At 43.4% G+C, this 16241-nt stretch overlaps 2 protein-coding genes across 2 annotated transcripts in view; one reads left to right on the forward strand and one right to left on the reverse strand.

Moving 5' to 3' along the window:
* The window catches only part of LOC124065257 (collagen alpha-1(XXVIII) chain-like), a 17126-nt gene extending 13675 nt beyond the window's left edge, over positions 1-3451 (reverse strand). Inside the window, exons 1-4 of the mRNA XM_046400487.1 lie at positions 2369-3451; positions 1675-1817; positions 653-1218; positions 66-86 (exon numbers count right to left, since the gene is read on the reverse strand). Coding sequence (XP_046256443.1) covers positions 66-86; positions 653-1218; positions 1675-1816 — 729 coding nt within the window. The 5' untranslated portion in view covers position 1817; positions 2369-3451. The remainder of the gene's footprint in view (positions 1-65; positions 87-652; positions 1219-1674; positions 1818-2368) is intronic.
* Positions 3173-14974, forward strand: mios (missing oocyte, meiosis regulator, homolog (Drosophila)). The gene is made up of 12 exons (XM_046400478.1): positions 3173-3304; positions 3803-4669; positions 4847-5336; positions 6102-6200; positions 6354-6608; positions 7944-8113; positions 8703-8768; positions 8903-9061; positions 11006-11158; positions 12160-12364; positions 12628-12757; positions 13455-14974. Exons 2-12 carry the CDS (start codon positions 3851-3853, stop codon positions 13543-13545), a joined length of 2637 nt encoding a protein of 878 aa, XP_046256434.1. The 5' UTR covers positions 3173-3304; positions 3803-3850; the 3' UTR covers positions 13546-14974.
* Positions 14975-16241: the final 1267 nt, after the last annotated feature.

Genomic DNA, 16241 nt, shown 5'->3' on the forward strand with positions numbered 1-16241 from the left:
GTATTAATTACAGAAGTAAAATGTTTTACTTCCAGTAAAATGTTGGACTGCATTGAAAGACTTACCCCTTCAAACGCGACTGCACCCTGGATGCAAAACATGAGATATAACATGTCAATAGCCGTTTGCAGGCTCACAGGTTACAGGTTCATTACCACAGAGAAGATCAGTTCATTCATTTTGGTGAAAACTTGACACATTGCTGTCAGATACTGTCATCCCTCAAAACTACTTGGTGTCTTTCTTGCAAGCTATAAATATGCATGAATAACATCACACATTTGAGGAAAGCAGAAGAAGTCATGTCGCTCTCTGAGACAGACTGTGACCCTGACATTTCTGAGTGTGTGGAAAATGCAAAGCAGGAGGGAAAGCCCCTCGTGCAGCAGACACAACTCTGTCACTGAGATGTGAACCCGCTGTGAGGACACAAAGTGCAGAAAAATGGGGGGTTGGGGGGATATAAACTGCCTGGAAGAAAAGCTGTTTGCTGCTGTCACCGTGACAGGCTGCTGGATGTGCATCAGATGCTGCCAGTTGGTACCAAAAGCACAATGATTAGATGACTTGATACGATAAAGAAACCGCTGTTTCTCATCTCAATATGGCTGCCATCTTACCTGAGGTTATCTCACTTGAAGCCAACACTCACCATCTCTTTGAGCAGTTTCTCCTCCAGCTGGGGATTCAGAAGACTGTGGACAAACTGCTGGGCAGGTGTGCTGGCGATGGCGCGGAGCTTGGCGTTATTCTGGCTCTGCTGGGCTATGTCTGATAAACCCACAGTGAAGAACTTTATGCCATGACCTTTGGCCTCGGCTGCCGCTGCGATCACATCGGGACTGCGGGGATGATCGACCCCGTCAGTCATGAGCACCGCAACCCTGACACTCTCCGCAGGCGTCTCCTGCACCAGCAGCTGCGAGGCGTTGGTGATGGCGTACGTGGTATAAGTGCCATGGCCGATATAGTTCATGGTGCTGACTTGAGCGTGAAACGAATCCAGGTCTTTCCAGGCTGAGAATCTGTGCTCTATGGACACTGAGCTGCTGTACTGAAGCGCAGCCATTCGCACCTTCAGGATCCAGCCGGCCACCTGCAGCCCAGCGAGGCGGGTGCTGAAGCTCAACACGAAGGCCTTCTGCTTCTCAAACAGGAATATTTTTGCACTCTCAGAACTGTCCAGGATGAAAGCAACCTCCAGTGAACATGTCAAACCTGTGGGAGAAGAAAACCAACAAAACCTCAGGAATGTGTAATATGTAGAGATTCACAATACTGTAGAGGAAGACTGGAGAATCTGGAGGAGGCAGGAACTGCATAGTCTTTTAATACCAAGCCTAACTAACAGAACTTCAAGAGTGGTATTAGCTGGGTGTTGTTCATACACTGTTATGCCCACGTATACAATTTTTAGCAACGTGCAGCAATGTTGAAACAATTACTGTGCTACAGAGAGTGGACTTGCTGATCTGCTGTGAAACTGTCTCTTCTCATATGCCGCCAAGACAAACTCGTCCACAAATGAAGTGATTTTTATTCTCATCCTACGTACCTTTGGCTGTGCATGATGCTCAACAAATGTCTGATCCTCCTACCTGCAGTCTGTCACACCCACAGGATCCAGTCCCTGACCCGACATGTGGATATCTCATTAAAACAAATAAGAATTACCATTTTCTCCATCATCGTGCAGCCTGTAGTTGTTCCTGCGTCCTGTCCTCCTCCTCTGGCCTGTGGCCCCGTGTAGGAGAGCCAGCAGCAGGAGGCAGAGCGCCGCTCCTCTCCTCAGGTTTCCCTGCAGCAACATTTCCATCCTGGCAGGGCGAGCAGTTGCACAGAGAAAGTATGCAAAACACAAACTATCGGGCCATTACCATAAGATTCACCTGTTATATATCACTGCCAAGCATCCTGCTGACCACACCCAAACAGGAAGCTGTAAAGCTGCAGCTGCTGACATTAATGATAAATTACCTTAATTAGTTCAAACGATTTTGTTCCTGACACTGGTGATCTGCTTTAGAAAATGCCTGCAATATTCAAGTGCCAAAATATGTAAAGACATGAAAAGCCAGAATAAGTGCAAATGCTAATTAATCTAAACAAATTTCAAGTAGTGCAACCTTTAAATATTCTTTAACGTAACCAGGTTCAGGTACGGCACGTGCAAAAAAAATCTACGTGTGAAGAAAGTTCTGCCTTGTTTGATTGGCATGAAAGCTCGTAACTTGTCTGAGCTGTAACAAAAACATTACAGTTCAAATTCAAACTCAAACATGACACTACGAGCACAAATGAAATGTGGACTCATATATTTATATGTATATATGTATAGGGATGCAGAAAAAAGTACTGAGTCTTTTACCTAGAATCTCATTTAGCTGCGGGCAGTGCTTGCAGTCCGGTCAGCTGTGGCTCTTTGGGTGGCATTTCGTCGCAGAATCTGGTCCTCTGGCCGGGCTGAGACAAACTGAGGAGCATCAGATGAGCTCATGTGCTGTGTGTGTCTAGTCGGGGGCTCTGGGGCCGCTCCAACATTTCAGTGCTCGTCCAGTTCACAGCTTGATGACTGACCGAAAGGACTTTCCTGACTCTCTCATTCATTCACACAGCAATTAGTTGTGGAAATATTATTGAAATGTTATGTGGACGGTGTGGACAACTATAGTTACAACTGAGCACCACAGACAAGAAAATGATATTAACACAGCTAATTATCAAAAAAGCAGACTGCTCTACAATAAGTCAGGGTCAGTCCATTGCAGTTTGGAGGGTTAACACAGTTTTCATTTTACATAACTGCTTTGTGTTTTGGGCTGTTTCACATGGAGACTGTTTGGATGCTGTGTGAAAAAGTCTCAAATGACACTGTTTAAATTTTTCCTACTGTCGTCCATTAATGCGAAAACCAGATGACTTGTAAAATTAACTCCCACGTACAAGGCAGACATTAACTGTATTTGTAGTAGCAGTAAGTTCAAATAGTAGTTCAAATAAGCGGCTTAAATTTATTACGTTATGTAAAAAATGATCTGATCTGATGATCTCTGAGTCACTGTGATGGGATTTGAATTCAGTAGGTCGCTTTCCTGTCTGTGTATTTTTGTTCTTTGGTTCCTGCACCCTCTGGTGGTAAACTGCGTGAACGTAAGCCTAACCGGAACTTTCCGTAGCTGACACTTGTGACATCACGGACCAGATTTGGTGTAACACACAACATTCTGTGGGGCTTGAGTGTCCCTTTCCGACATGTGTATGTGGAATCGTAATTCACCTGCTCATTAAAACATTCTTTGTGCTTGTAAGTAACACAGTATCGTTAATATTGTTAAGTTTTAGCAAATGTTTTCGACTGCTACCTAAATCAGCTCGAGCTAAACTGCCATATTTGAGCTCGTCCTTCACTCGTTAGCATTAGCTTAGCTAAGTTAGCATGTCAACAAACTTGGAACTTAAGTTTTCAGTTGTGTAAGGCTTTGGCATGCCGCAAATTACCTGCACATTTTGCATCACAGGTAATTTATTTTAAAGAAACACACCGCTGACTAGCTATTTAGCAACAGGTTGCTAAGGGTTTTTAGACATAAAACTTTGAAATCAGCAGTAATGACGTTCAAATTTACATCAACAGTTTTGCGAATTTACGCGTTCATTTTACTTTTATATATTCATGAAATTCCTCAGTCCTGTTTATTGGTCATCCCCCATCCATTTCAGTAAGTTGAGGTGTGAAATGTCACTGTGGTGTCACAAGTATTTTCCATATGCTAATTTATGTGTCAATTTATCACATTTCCAGGTTATAGAGTGCAGAATCCCTTGAGATCTTTCTATCTGCTTCTGAATCATGAGTGGCTCCAAGCCGGACATCCTTTGGTCTCCCCACCACCCAGACCGCTATGTCATCTGTGACTCTGAGCTGGGACTGTACCGCATTGGACCTGTGGGCAGTGCAGAAACCAAGGCCGGCACTCTCCCGCTCTCTGAAGAAACTGCTGCTACTTTGCTAGCCATTAATTCTGACACCCCTTATATGAAATGTGTGGCCTGGTATCCAAAGCATGAGCCTGAGTGTTTGCTTGCTGTGGGCCAAGCTAATGGCAGAGTGGTGCTCACCAGCCTGGGCCAGAGCCACAACTCCACATGTAAAGAACTGGTGGGGAAGGAGTTTGTGCCCAAGCATGCTCGTCAATGCAACACCTTAGCTTGGAACCCAATGGACAGCAACTTGCTGGCTGCTGGGTTGGACAAACACAGGGCGGACTTCTCTGTCCTCATATGGGACATAAGCAGTAAGTTTTCCCCAGAGGCCAGTGTAGCTGCAGAGAAGATTCGCCTGTCATCTGTGGATTTGGACTCAAGCACAGTAGTGACCAAACCATTGTATGAGTTAGGCCAGAACGATGCTTGTCTGTCCCTCTGCTGGCTTCTCCGTGACCCAAAGCTGCTATTGGCTGGCATGCACAGGAACCTTGCAATATTTGACCTGAGAAACACAAGCCAGAAAACGTTTGTCAACACCAAGGCCATCCAAGGGGTAACAGTCGATCCACATTTCCATGACCGTGTGGCCTCTTTCTTTGAGGGTCAGGTGGCCATCTGGGATCTGAGAAAGTTTGAGAAACCTGTGCTTACTCTCACTGAGCAGCCAAAGCCACTCACTAAGGTATGATGCTGTTGGTTTGTGATGAAATGAACTAAATGTTTTAGCTCTGTTTAGTCACACTGGAATAAAATTAAGTTAGTTTTTTATTTTTCTGCGTTCTGATGATGTAGTCTAGCAATACAATGAAACACAGACAGAAAGTCTGCAATGTTAATGACATAACGGTTCTCATTTTAGGTGGCTTGGTGTCCAACTCGTACCGGCCTACTCGCCACATTGACACGTGACAGCAACATCATCCGGCTATATGACATGCAGCATACTCCCACACCCATCGGCGACGAGACAGAGCCTACGATCATCGAGCGAAGTGTGCAGCCCTGTGAAAGCCAGATTGGCAGCTTTGCCTGGCACCCGTCCTCACAGAACCGCATGGTGGTGGTGTCAGCAGCCAACCGGGTCATGACTGACTTCACTGTGTTCGAACGAATCTCCCTGGCCTGGAGCTCCACCACATCGCTCATGTGGGCCTGCGGCAGACACCTGTATGAGTGTGTCGAGGATGGGGCTGAAGGAGTAGAGAGCATGACTGAGAAAGACATCGCTACTAAGATGAGACAGAGGGCTCAGTCTAGATATGGCCACGATACCGTCCAGGTGTGGAGGAACCACCTGCTGGCTGGAGGAAATGATCCCCAGCTCAAGTCTTTGTGGTATGATCTGTACTATATCCTTTTTGATGATGAAGTGGTAGAAACTTAAGATTTCTTAACACAGGTAGTTTTGGTGACTGTAGTATCCGTCAAATTGTTTTGGTGTGTGCAATTTTTTTGTATAAAAATGATCCAAATTGAGCACAAAAGCAAATGTTTCAACAAATTCTATAAATGCAAGTATAAATCGTTCTTATAAAAATAGTGCCATTGTTAAAACTTTAAATAAAAGTATATGTGCTGATGGGACCTTCCCCAGAGCTTTGAATGCTTGGCCATAAATAACAGCATGAAGACTGGGAGGAGGTTTCTTCATAAGGTCAGTTATCATTTCCTTTGTTTCCGCTGTAGACGCATTCATTTCCAAGAAGCACCGGTCACTAAATCTGACTCTCTGACCACTGGACCATGGAGTCACAATAACGGAATCATTTGCAAAGTTAATGATATGTCTGCCCTCTTAATGACACTGATGCTCATTAGTACACAACATAAATAAAATTAGTCAAGAGAGACTGGTTCTCCTCATGGGGAGTCTAGAAGGACTGGTTCACCAGTCTGAGATAAAAGTGCATCAGATAAAATGCCATTGACTTTCACCTTTTGATGCCCATCAGTTAAAAAGTCAGCCAACCAACAAATGAATCCGGAGTCATAAGTTTGAATTTGAGTAACTTCTGTGCTAATTGTGGTTCTTGTGCTCCTTGATCTACCCTGATTTGTGATGTCATTATGTTGTTTGAACTGCAATATCAGTTAAATTCCTATGTAAGTATCACATATGAAGCAGTGTGCAGAGGATATGGAGCTGAAACTGCAGGGGAACAAACAGTCTGTGGTCTACTCTGGTATCAAGAACATTGTAAAGACCAGCTCAGGTGAGTCACTGACATGCTGTTTGACACCTGCACATTTCATCATGTGTTAAAACATTGTGTGAACCAGACCTTGATTAAATAGTATTTCTAAACATTACGAAGATCTGCATCGATTTGTTGAACGTTCTCTGTACCTCTTCCTGTTCCTTTCAGGCACAACTGAGAGCCGCAGGTGCTGGAGCGGTTCAGACCGGCAGACAGATGTACCGCGATACCTAAGTGAGGAGCGCTGCCTTGCCCTGCGCCTCTGTGGCTGGATCAGCCGCGGTCCCGACATCGACGTGGAGATATTCCTGAGATCACTGGAGCAGGAGCGCGAGTGGGAGCGGGCGGCCGCCGTGGCTTTGTTCAACATGGACATACGCCGGGCTATCCAGATCCTCAACAAGGGAGCCACCGCTGAGAAGGGTGAGTGATGCAGCACTTTGACGGGAGAGGAGGGGAACAGGAAGCAGGTGCAGGGGCTTTTTAAATTTCAGTTAAGTTATGTAAATTAGTTTACCTTTATGGAGGCTTTAACAAATGATCATTTTCACTTTAGACCAATCTGCAGATTGATCATTTACGTTTGGTCTATAAGAAATTAGAAAATACCCATAACCATATCAGATCCCAAGATGAAGCTGTTAGATATCTTGTTTGTTCTAACCAACAGCTCAAAACTTAAAACCCCCCCCCCATATCTTCAAATTCTGTCTTATGACAGCCTGAAACCATCAAATGTTTGGCATTCATGCTGCTTCAACAGGAAGTTATGTAACGAGTGTTTATAAAGCTGTATCGATTAAGGACTGCACGATGTATAAAAACATGGAATAACAGTTTCATCCTTTTCATATTATTCATTTCATAAACTGCTTAGAAATGTGGTAAATACAGTCTGTTATTGTAGTATTGGGATAAACATAAAGTGCATCTTTTGTCTTCTGAATCTTTTAAATAATGAAATTAAGGTCCTAAGGAATTTCAAAAATGTACCAGCAGGAGACCCTTGTTTCCCACACAGCTCTCATCCTGTATCAGCTGCGGGGTTTTTCACACTGAGGTTTAATGAAAATGAAGAGACAAGCCTGTTGTTTACATGTCTTGGCTAAGAAAAATTCCACCAATGTAGGTCAAACATTTTGTGCTGCGTGTTCTAATGAGTGTTTCCTGAGCATGACTGATGGAGTGATCCATTAGATAAGGAGTGTCAACAGTTTGTGTTTTTTATTCTCCTCAAACAGCAGCTCTGACCTTATGCACTGATTCTCATCGACACACTTGTACAAACATATGAACATTTTTGCGATAGCGGTGATTTTAGCTTGACATGTTCCCAGCCTCTTTTCTTTTTATGTCTCTGTGCATTTCACACAAATGTCAGGATAAAATGATGAAGTGATGTTTTAAGTGCAACAGGTCAAAGGTCAACTTCACTGTGACATCATAATGTTTTCTGTCTATTATTCAACAGCGTAACTCAGGAACAAAAGTGCAGATTGAGGCCAAATTTCACAGTCGGTCAGATACTGAGTTATCTGATTAATCACACTATGCTTGGGACACTAATCTTTGCTGATCCTCAGTATCAGGTGATTGTTGTTGCATCATGTGACAAAGCTCTCCGTCAGGGTCAATACATATGTCATATGAGTCTGCAAAGTCATAGATGTAAACTGGAAGATCACTTTTTTTGCTGCACTTACAGCAAAGACTTGGCAGATACGAAGTAAACCTGCTTGCCTTTTTTTGCATTCACAGGTGACCTGAACCTGAATGTGGTGGCCATGGCTCTGTCAGGCTACACCGACGAGAAGTTCTCCCTGTGGAGGGAGATGTGCAGCTCTCTGAGGCTGCAGCTGAAGAACCCTTACCTCTGTGTCATGTTCGCCTTTCTCACCAGTGAGCCTGCAGCCTATGACGGCGTGCTGGTAACAGATTTCTCACTATCATGGAATTTCATGGCTCTATTGCAGACACAAGAGAAGTCAGTGAGAAGGAAAAAAAATCTGACATTTAAATTAACACTCTTTTCTCACTGAACAGCAGTCGTATTCTTTGCACTCCACACATATTGCTAACACTGGGATGAAGAGGTCTTCAGTGCTACATTGTTCTTCAGGTGCACAGCAAGAGATGTGTTTCACATTTCTGCAGTCAGTGCTGTAAGTCATAAAACACCAGAAAATGAACCTGTGCCCAGGGCAGAGTGTATGTTTCTGGTTTTTCCTCCCACAGTTGCATCAGATTCTGGCTGCTGTTACATTTATTTATTTATAGACCTTTTCCTGGCCAGAAGTGACAACTCTGTGATAGGAACACTTGGTCAGTCTCTGTGACTTTGCTTTGGATATTGGAATTCGTAAGAACTGTGTTGCTGAGCAGAAACATTTAAGTGAGAAATGCGCTGCAGCTTGAACCCTTATTTTCAAATTATGATTCTAGTATGTTTACTTATGAAATGACGAGAGAAACGAGAAATGAGAAATGACAATGACAAAGATATTCTGTGTGCCTCAGTATGAGAGCAGTGTTGCTGTGCGGGACCGAGTTGCCTTTGCCTGTATGTTTCTCAACGATGCCCAGGTAACACGACACAAAGCCGGTAGATTATGTTCTGTGTCTGACCCCGTCAAAACATTCCCTGTTGAGTTTCTCTAGTGCATGATGATGCAGTATTGTCCTCTGAACTGAATTTCTCCACGGGCCTTTGACTGCAGCTGCCTCGATACATCGACAAACTAACCAATGAGATGAAGGAGGCGGGCAACCTGGAGGGCATCCTCCTGACGGGTTTGACGAAAGACGGCGTAGACCTCATGGAGAGCTATGTGGACCGCACAGGAGACGTCCAGACTGCCAGCTTCTGCATGCTGAAGGTACACAGGGACAGAGAAATCAAATTTGTCTTTTTTGTACTTAGTGAACATTCACACCAAGTGCGACTGGAAAGGACTAGAAACTCGGGGCAAATTCATGGCCTGCATTGAGTCACATTTCAGTTTAATAAATCTGCTGTAAATAATGATACAAATACAAGGCTCATGTAAATGCAAATGAATATGACCTAATAACATTTGACATTTAGGGTTGTTCAGATACGGATACCAGTGTTGGAAATACCTCTGATGCTGCCTGAAATGCTGGATCTGGTATCAGCGAGTAAACAAACCTATGCACAACCATGTGATGTGAAGATCTCCTCCTTCACCGTGAAGTTCATTCTCAGCGTGTTTGCGCTCGAGGCTTCAAGTTTCCACATCACACTGTGTGTGTGTGCCGAACACTGGGCCAGGATTGTCTTTCAAACTATTTGTGATGCCACAAATCATGCTCACAGGCTCTGCCTCTAAAAATCAGATTTTGAGTGAGCTCAGAGAAAATGTCCACTTTCAGCAGATGAATGTGAGCCTTATGCTACAGCCGTATAGTGTCACACTCTGCACAGACATCAGTCCGCACGGTGAAACTCAAACATTCAACTGTAGGAACAAGAAGATAGACACATTTTTGACTGGAGCTGGACTTTAGAAGAACTGCTCACTAGACCAGATCTCAGGCCCATCTGACTCTCATTACCCCTCAGGTAAATAGCAGGGCTATCCTGAATACCATTTCTAGGACTTTGAAGCTTTAGAGAGAATTACCCACAAATATTTGAAGCTTTCACTGCTCTGATAAGCTTATCACTGCACCTTTTAAATTTCTGCTGCTTAAATGTTCCACAATATTTGTTCTTGTGTGCATGGAAACATTTTAAATCATTGGAATCAGCCCTTTTTAACCATTAAAATACATCATTAAGTAAATCAGCTGAAAAGCTTGCACTGTTTCACACAATTTAAAAGGTCATACGGCCTACAGGAACCAGTAGAGTGCAGCAAGAAATAAGACAATAATCCATTTGGGTGAGTGGCGGATGTCCATCCATGCATCACTACAAGCTATCACACTGTCCTAAAACTATATTATTTACTAATATTCTTTGCTCTCATTATAATTATGACTTGACTGAGTTGACTTTCTTTAGTGATGTCTCTGATTGTCACTGATGCCACCTAGTGCATCAAACAGCTCACTTGCCTGATTGGAGGTGATTGAGGTGGAGAGCGATTTCAGCTGAGTATTGCACATTTCAGCTGTTAACTGCACAGTTTACTGCAAGTTTGAGAGTCATGATTAAAAACTAGTTGACTTACATCTTTGTTGTTGTTTGATAAACACTAATAAATAAAAGAATTTGTAAAGGGTCGAGCAGGGACGGAGACTCTGCACTCGGCTCAGCTGGGACTTAAAGTGCTGTAAAGGAAATTGTAAAATTCCACCATGGACATTTTTGGGCTTATCATAAAACTGCAACACAGACAAAAGGATGGAAGGAAGGTCTGAACGCACCAGTGCACGTACTAAAACCTGCCTTTTCATTTCTGAACTGTCATTATTATTCAGTTGCCACCTCCTATGAAGCAGCAAACCTCACTGGAGCTGTTTGCTCTCATGCACACGTTTCTGTAAAGAAATACTAAAGCAAATACAGTTGTGGAACAGGCCTGTAACTTTTAAACATGCTGTAGAACAACCTGTTCAGTGTTTGTTTTGCTTGATTTTTATTCCCTACTAACCTTCTTCACTTCCTATGCAGTAATTTCATACACCTTACATACATATACACACATGTTCGTTGCACCAGAGGGATGGGTGTTAGGAGAGGCAGGAAGGGTAGGTATTTGTTCGAGTACACCAAGACTGTTTGTTTTCCATGCTGCGGTTAAACTGAAGTGATAATGTGAACCAAGGCTAAAACGATAAATTTCTTCCCAAAGGGTTCCCCAGGTGACGTTTTGAAAGACCCTCGAGTCCAGTGCTGGATTGAAAACTATCGCAACCTGTTGGACGCGTGGAGATTCTGGCACAAGCGGGCCGAGTTCGACATCCATAGAGGCAAGCTGGACCCGAGCTCCAAACCCCTGGCACAGGTAGCAGACCTCAGGAGATGAGTTTTCAGTAACTGTAGTGCTTCCAGCAATAGAGACGAAAACAGAGGTCAGGCCTGAGGTTCTGGAGCTAATCCAAAATCCAGTGACAAAATATGACATTTTGGATCAGTAATACGTGGTTTAAATAATTTATGTACAGAAAATTTGAAGCTTTTACTGGCTTTCCAAATGTGAGGATTTGCTGATCTTCTGTGTTTCATGTCATTGTAATTTGAATGTTTTTGGGTTTTGGACTGTCATTCAAGCAAAACAAGGAATTTTTAAAACATCACGGCTATATGCTCGCGATCATTATTCACCATTTCCTGAAGTACAGAGTAAAGAATTAATCATTAATCGACATTAATATGTAAATTAATTATTAGTTTAAATAATCAAAGATTGCAGCCATAAATACATGTATTTGATTATGTCAGTAGGTTATTGGTTACTGATTAGGTTTGATCATTTTTATCAGTTAACAACATTGAAATGTTGCAATGACTCTGTTTTGTTTGTTTCCTGTGTTCAACATGACTTCCCTCATAAACAAAATTATGTGCTTGTACCGTTTATTACAGCACAAGTTCCTTCTTCCAGGAAACCTGACGAGTGTCAGCCAAGCTCGTAACACTCACAGCTCTGCTGTCCATTTCTCGTCATAAGGCCTGTGCTCTACTTAGTGATCTTTGTTGATTTCTCATTTTACATGGGAGAAATCCGTTGCACACAGCACACACACTGCACTTTAAGAGACTCTTTTTTTTAAAGACTAAAATGTCTTCCTGTAAGCCAAACTTGGTACTGCCTATCTGCATCACTGACATTCCAATATTAACAGTTATTGACAGTTAAGCCTGGTGGGATTATTGCTTATCAAGTGCTTATCTTCCTCTCCCCTCAAAGTGAAAAGCAGACAGCTGGTTAGTGTGTACCTGCTGGTTTTACCCTCATGTTCACCGTCTTATCACCCGACCTTTGTGTTTGTTCCTGTGCAACAGGTGTTTGTGAGCTGCAACTTCTGCGGGAAGTCTATCTCCTACAGCTGCTCGGCAATGCCTCATCAGGGCCGCGGCTTCAGCCAGTACGGTGTCAGCGGCTCGCCCACCAAGTCCAAAGTCACCAGTTGCCCGGGCTGCAGGAAACCGCTGCCACGCTGTGCTCTCTGCCTCATGAACATGGGCACACCTGTTTCCAATTGCCCAGGTAAAATGGCCTGTGTGATGGATGTAAGCAGATGCTCCGATGACATTTCCAGTAACAGACAGGAATGTTGGAGGAGCTTAAGTGTTTGACAGGGACAGTGTCTGGACTTTGGTCTTCTGATCAGCACTGCAGGGGCAGTTGCACCTGGTAGTTCAGTCGCCATTACCAGTTTTATTGCTGTGATGTCGCTCATACCGATGTTGATGGATAGTCAAATTTTATACAATGCTAATATTGACTTAGGGATGAATCTTGTCTGGCAGGAACAGGGAAGTCAGACGAGAAGGTGGACTTGACGAGGGAGAACAAACTCGCTCAGTTCAACAACTGGTTCACCTGGTGTCACAACTGTCGACATGGTGGCCATGCCGGCCACATGCTCAGCTGGTTCAGGTGGGACTCACCGGATACTGTAGATAATTTTCATACATGTTTGAACCTGGTTCCTGATGTGTTCTGCGTAACGTCAGTTCATTTGATTATCAATTCCGAGACAATTTTTTTTAAAAAAATTAGGAAATGAAGAGTTGATGGCAAAAGTGGGACATATTCTGAGAGGGGGTGTACTTTGCATGTCTGCAGATTATGGTATGATCAGCAGTAACTCCTGTCGTTATTATAGGTCCTGTTTTAAACCCAAAGTGGATACTGATTCTGCCCATATTAAGATAAATGGTGTCCTGTAAAGTTTTCTCCATGTTGGGATCCTGCTAAAGAATGATGACTTCCTTTTCCAGTATAAACCGGTTGTTTTGGAGGCGGTTGTGGTGTCCTTTTTGATCTATTCCTCCTTGTTTTCCTTAAATGGTAACGGTTAGTTATCTATTATCTATTTAGAATCTATCTGTTATTTCTTTGCCTGACTTTTCTTCTATGCTTTATTTCCAGGTGACTAAAACAAAAGTGTAAAAATTGGATGTAAAATTCCTTTGTTTGGTTTTTGTTTCACACTTGAAAGCTGAATGAATGGAAGGTGCACTGACCTGCTGTGACCTTATGCTTTCTTGTGGTCAGGACGTACAAACTTGTGTAAAATCTGTTGTTCTCACATTTCTTCTCTTTTCTTAATTGTTCGTGTGTCCGTTAACAGAGACCACACAGAGTGCCCGGTGTCGGCTTGCACGTGTAAATGCATGCAGCTGGACACCACGGGGAACCTGGTGCCTTCAGACAGCAGCTAAACAGGAGACGCCTGTCGGGAAACTGAAGCCAAGCACCAGCCCAGAGCCAACCAGTGCAGGTTCACTGCCGCTCCCGCCACACCGACAACTGGGCAAAGGACAAGGGTGCCAGCGGTGTCTCTCTCTGGAGTGGCTGCTTGAATAGAATGATGTACTGTTAAGTTATAGTCTAGTGAATGTAACTTTGTAACAGAGCCCTATATGAAGAAGGGAGGCTGTGTGTGTATGTGTGTGTTAGTTACTGATCTCACTAACTGAATCGATGACAGAAAGGGAACAAATGCAAACTCACTTCTCTGCTAATGAAAATGCCACTCAGGAGAAATACAAGAGGCTCTGCTGTAATCAGCCTCGTCCAGTCTATCCTGAATCAGGCTTGGGGTTTTATTGTGATCTATAAAAAAACAAAATCAAATGTCCATGCACACACCAGATTGTAAAAAATGTGCTCACAGGTGCCAATATGTCTGAGCTATATTTTGTGGCTTGTGTTTTAATATGCTATTTAACGTCTATGTTTGTCTAACGAAAGGATCTTCACATACCTCATGAAAGCATTGTTCGGGGAGGAGGACGGTACCCGGGGTGACGGAGCGGAGTGTAGTGCACAATAACAACGCTCTTGCTCCTCTGTGCCACTCGAGGGCTTCCAGTGTGTGGGGTGGTTTTGGGGGAGTGGGGGGGGGGTGGCGAGGATGAGGAATGAGGGGTGGCAGAGGGTGATGAGGAGGAGGGTGGATCTGTATTCACCAGCCCACTCCAGGCCTGTGGTCCATGAAAGAAGCTCGCCAGAAAACAGCAGCTGCTCGGCACTCTGACAAGACCCTCCAGATTGTTCCCCTCATAAAGAACCTCAGCTGCCGGAACACTATTGACTCAAAGAGAGGGCGAGAGAACAGACAGCCTGAGCCCTGTAACCCCCCCCACCCTCCTGCACCCTCCAACATACACAGACTTGCCCTCTCTTTCTTTCTCCCTCTCTCCGGTGCCCAAATTGCACCCCAAAACTATGCATACCACACATCAATCCAAGGACGGGCGCCGTCTGTGGTGGGACGGCCGTGTGTAAGCCGCATTGTAAATGGGTTTTCTCTCTTTCTCTGCCACCCTCCCTGCTCTGTCACTAACCTAGGGAGGCATTGTAAGTGAGAGGCGGCCTGCACCAAAACTGGCTAAATCACTTAGTCATGGAGTAGGGAGGAGGAGGAGGAGGAGGGGGGCACAGGAGCTACTGTATGCTGCTTTCACCAGGAACTCTTCCCGGTGTGGGAGGTTTTATAGGCCTGCATGCCCTTTTGTGAACTATCTTGAAGTGGAGCTGACAAATTGGCGAGCCGTGTAGCGTCCCGAAAAACAGGGTGGCTGGAATTTCATCCTTTCACTGTTTCTTGTGTTTGCCTTTTAAATAAATTCTGACTGACAAATTGGAGCACTGCTGAATGGGGTGTTTTCCATATGTTTACATGCTGCATTTAATATTATGTTTCATAGAGACAGATGGCGTGGCTTTTCTGCCATGTGCATTCTTTATCTTTGCTTAAAAACATTGAGTCGCATATTATTTTCCCATGGGAACTCCAACAGAATCACAGACCGACCGTCAGTGCAAGAATAAAGATGGGAAAAAGTAGATTTTTGTCCTCAGAAATGGATAACAAGTGAGTCTCCTCATTAGCTCCTTAGTAGGTTGGAGGCAGCAGTTGACACAACACTCTCACCTCATGGTCTGTTAGTAGCTGATCCGGAGCTTTCATTGACATCACAAGCTTCCCAAGCAGATGGGGGTTAGCCCAGTTGTAAAATGTACATTTTACATGGACTTGTCATCCATGATGGCTTCAAAATAGAGACTGAAATTCAACTTTGATCTTAGGAAGCAGCAGTTAACAGCCTCACCTTTGCATACAAATAGAACATAACACGAACTAACGTAAACAAAGACAGCTTAAACAATGACAACAAGGCCAAAGATATATAAGCAAACACAAACATAGCTAATATGTACAGGTAAGCAGGGATGAAAAAATGTATAGAAACAATACATGGACAATAATAAACTGCAGTTTCTATGAATAGTTGAAACTGTGCTAGAATAAATATTGTATTAATGTATGACGTTACTTAACAAAGTCCATAAACAGCATAATTTCCCAAATAAAATTTCCCAACTGTAATTTTCCAGCCTGGGATCAATAAAGTATATCTATCTATCTATTAGGACTGGGCAAATCCCACCTGCTGAGGAAGATTATGTGACAAAGATCCAAAGCCCCATACTAGCTACTAACGGACATTGAGGTGAGATAAAGTAAACTCTTCAGTTGTAATGTTTATATAATATATGTGTTTATATAATATAATACATAAAATGTGTTTCTGTAATTCATACCCCCCATATCTATCTAGGGATATATATATATATATATATATATATATATATATACATATATATATACATACACACATATACACACGCACACATACACATTTATCCCTATATGTACACTGGGTTATTCATATCTTAACTTTTACAAAAAAAAAAACTTCACGGATACTAATTTTTCTGACCTCATTGGATGAACGCGCGATCCATAGATCAGTTTGCACCAATCAGAGACGATACTGTACCACGCCACTATCCAATCACAGACTCAGAAGTGAGTAGCGTAGCCCGCCCACACGCATCAGCCAGTAGT

This window comes from Scatophagus argus, chromosome 9, assembly GCF_020382885.2.
Source record: "Scatophagus argus isolate fScaArg1 chromosome 9, fScaArg1.pri, whole genome shotgun sequence".
In the NCBI taxonomy this organism is placed as follows: Eukaryota; Metazoa; Chordata; class Actinopteri; family Scatophagidae; genus Scatophagus; species Scatophagus argus.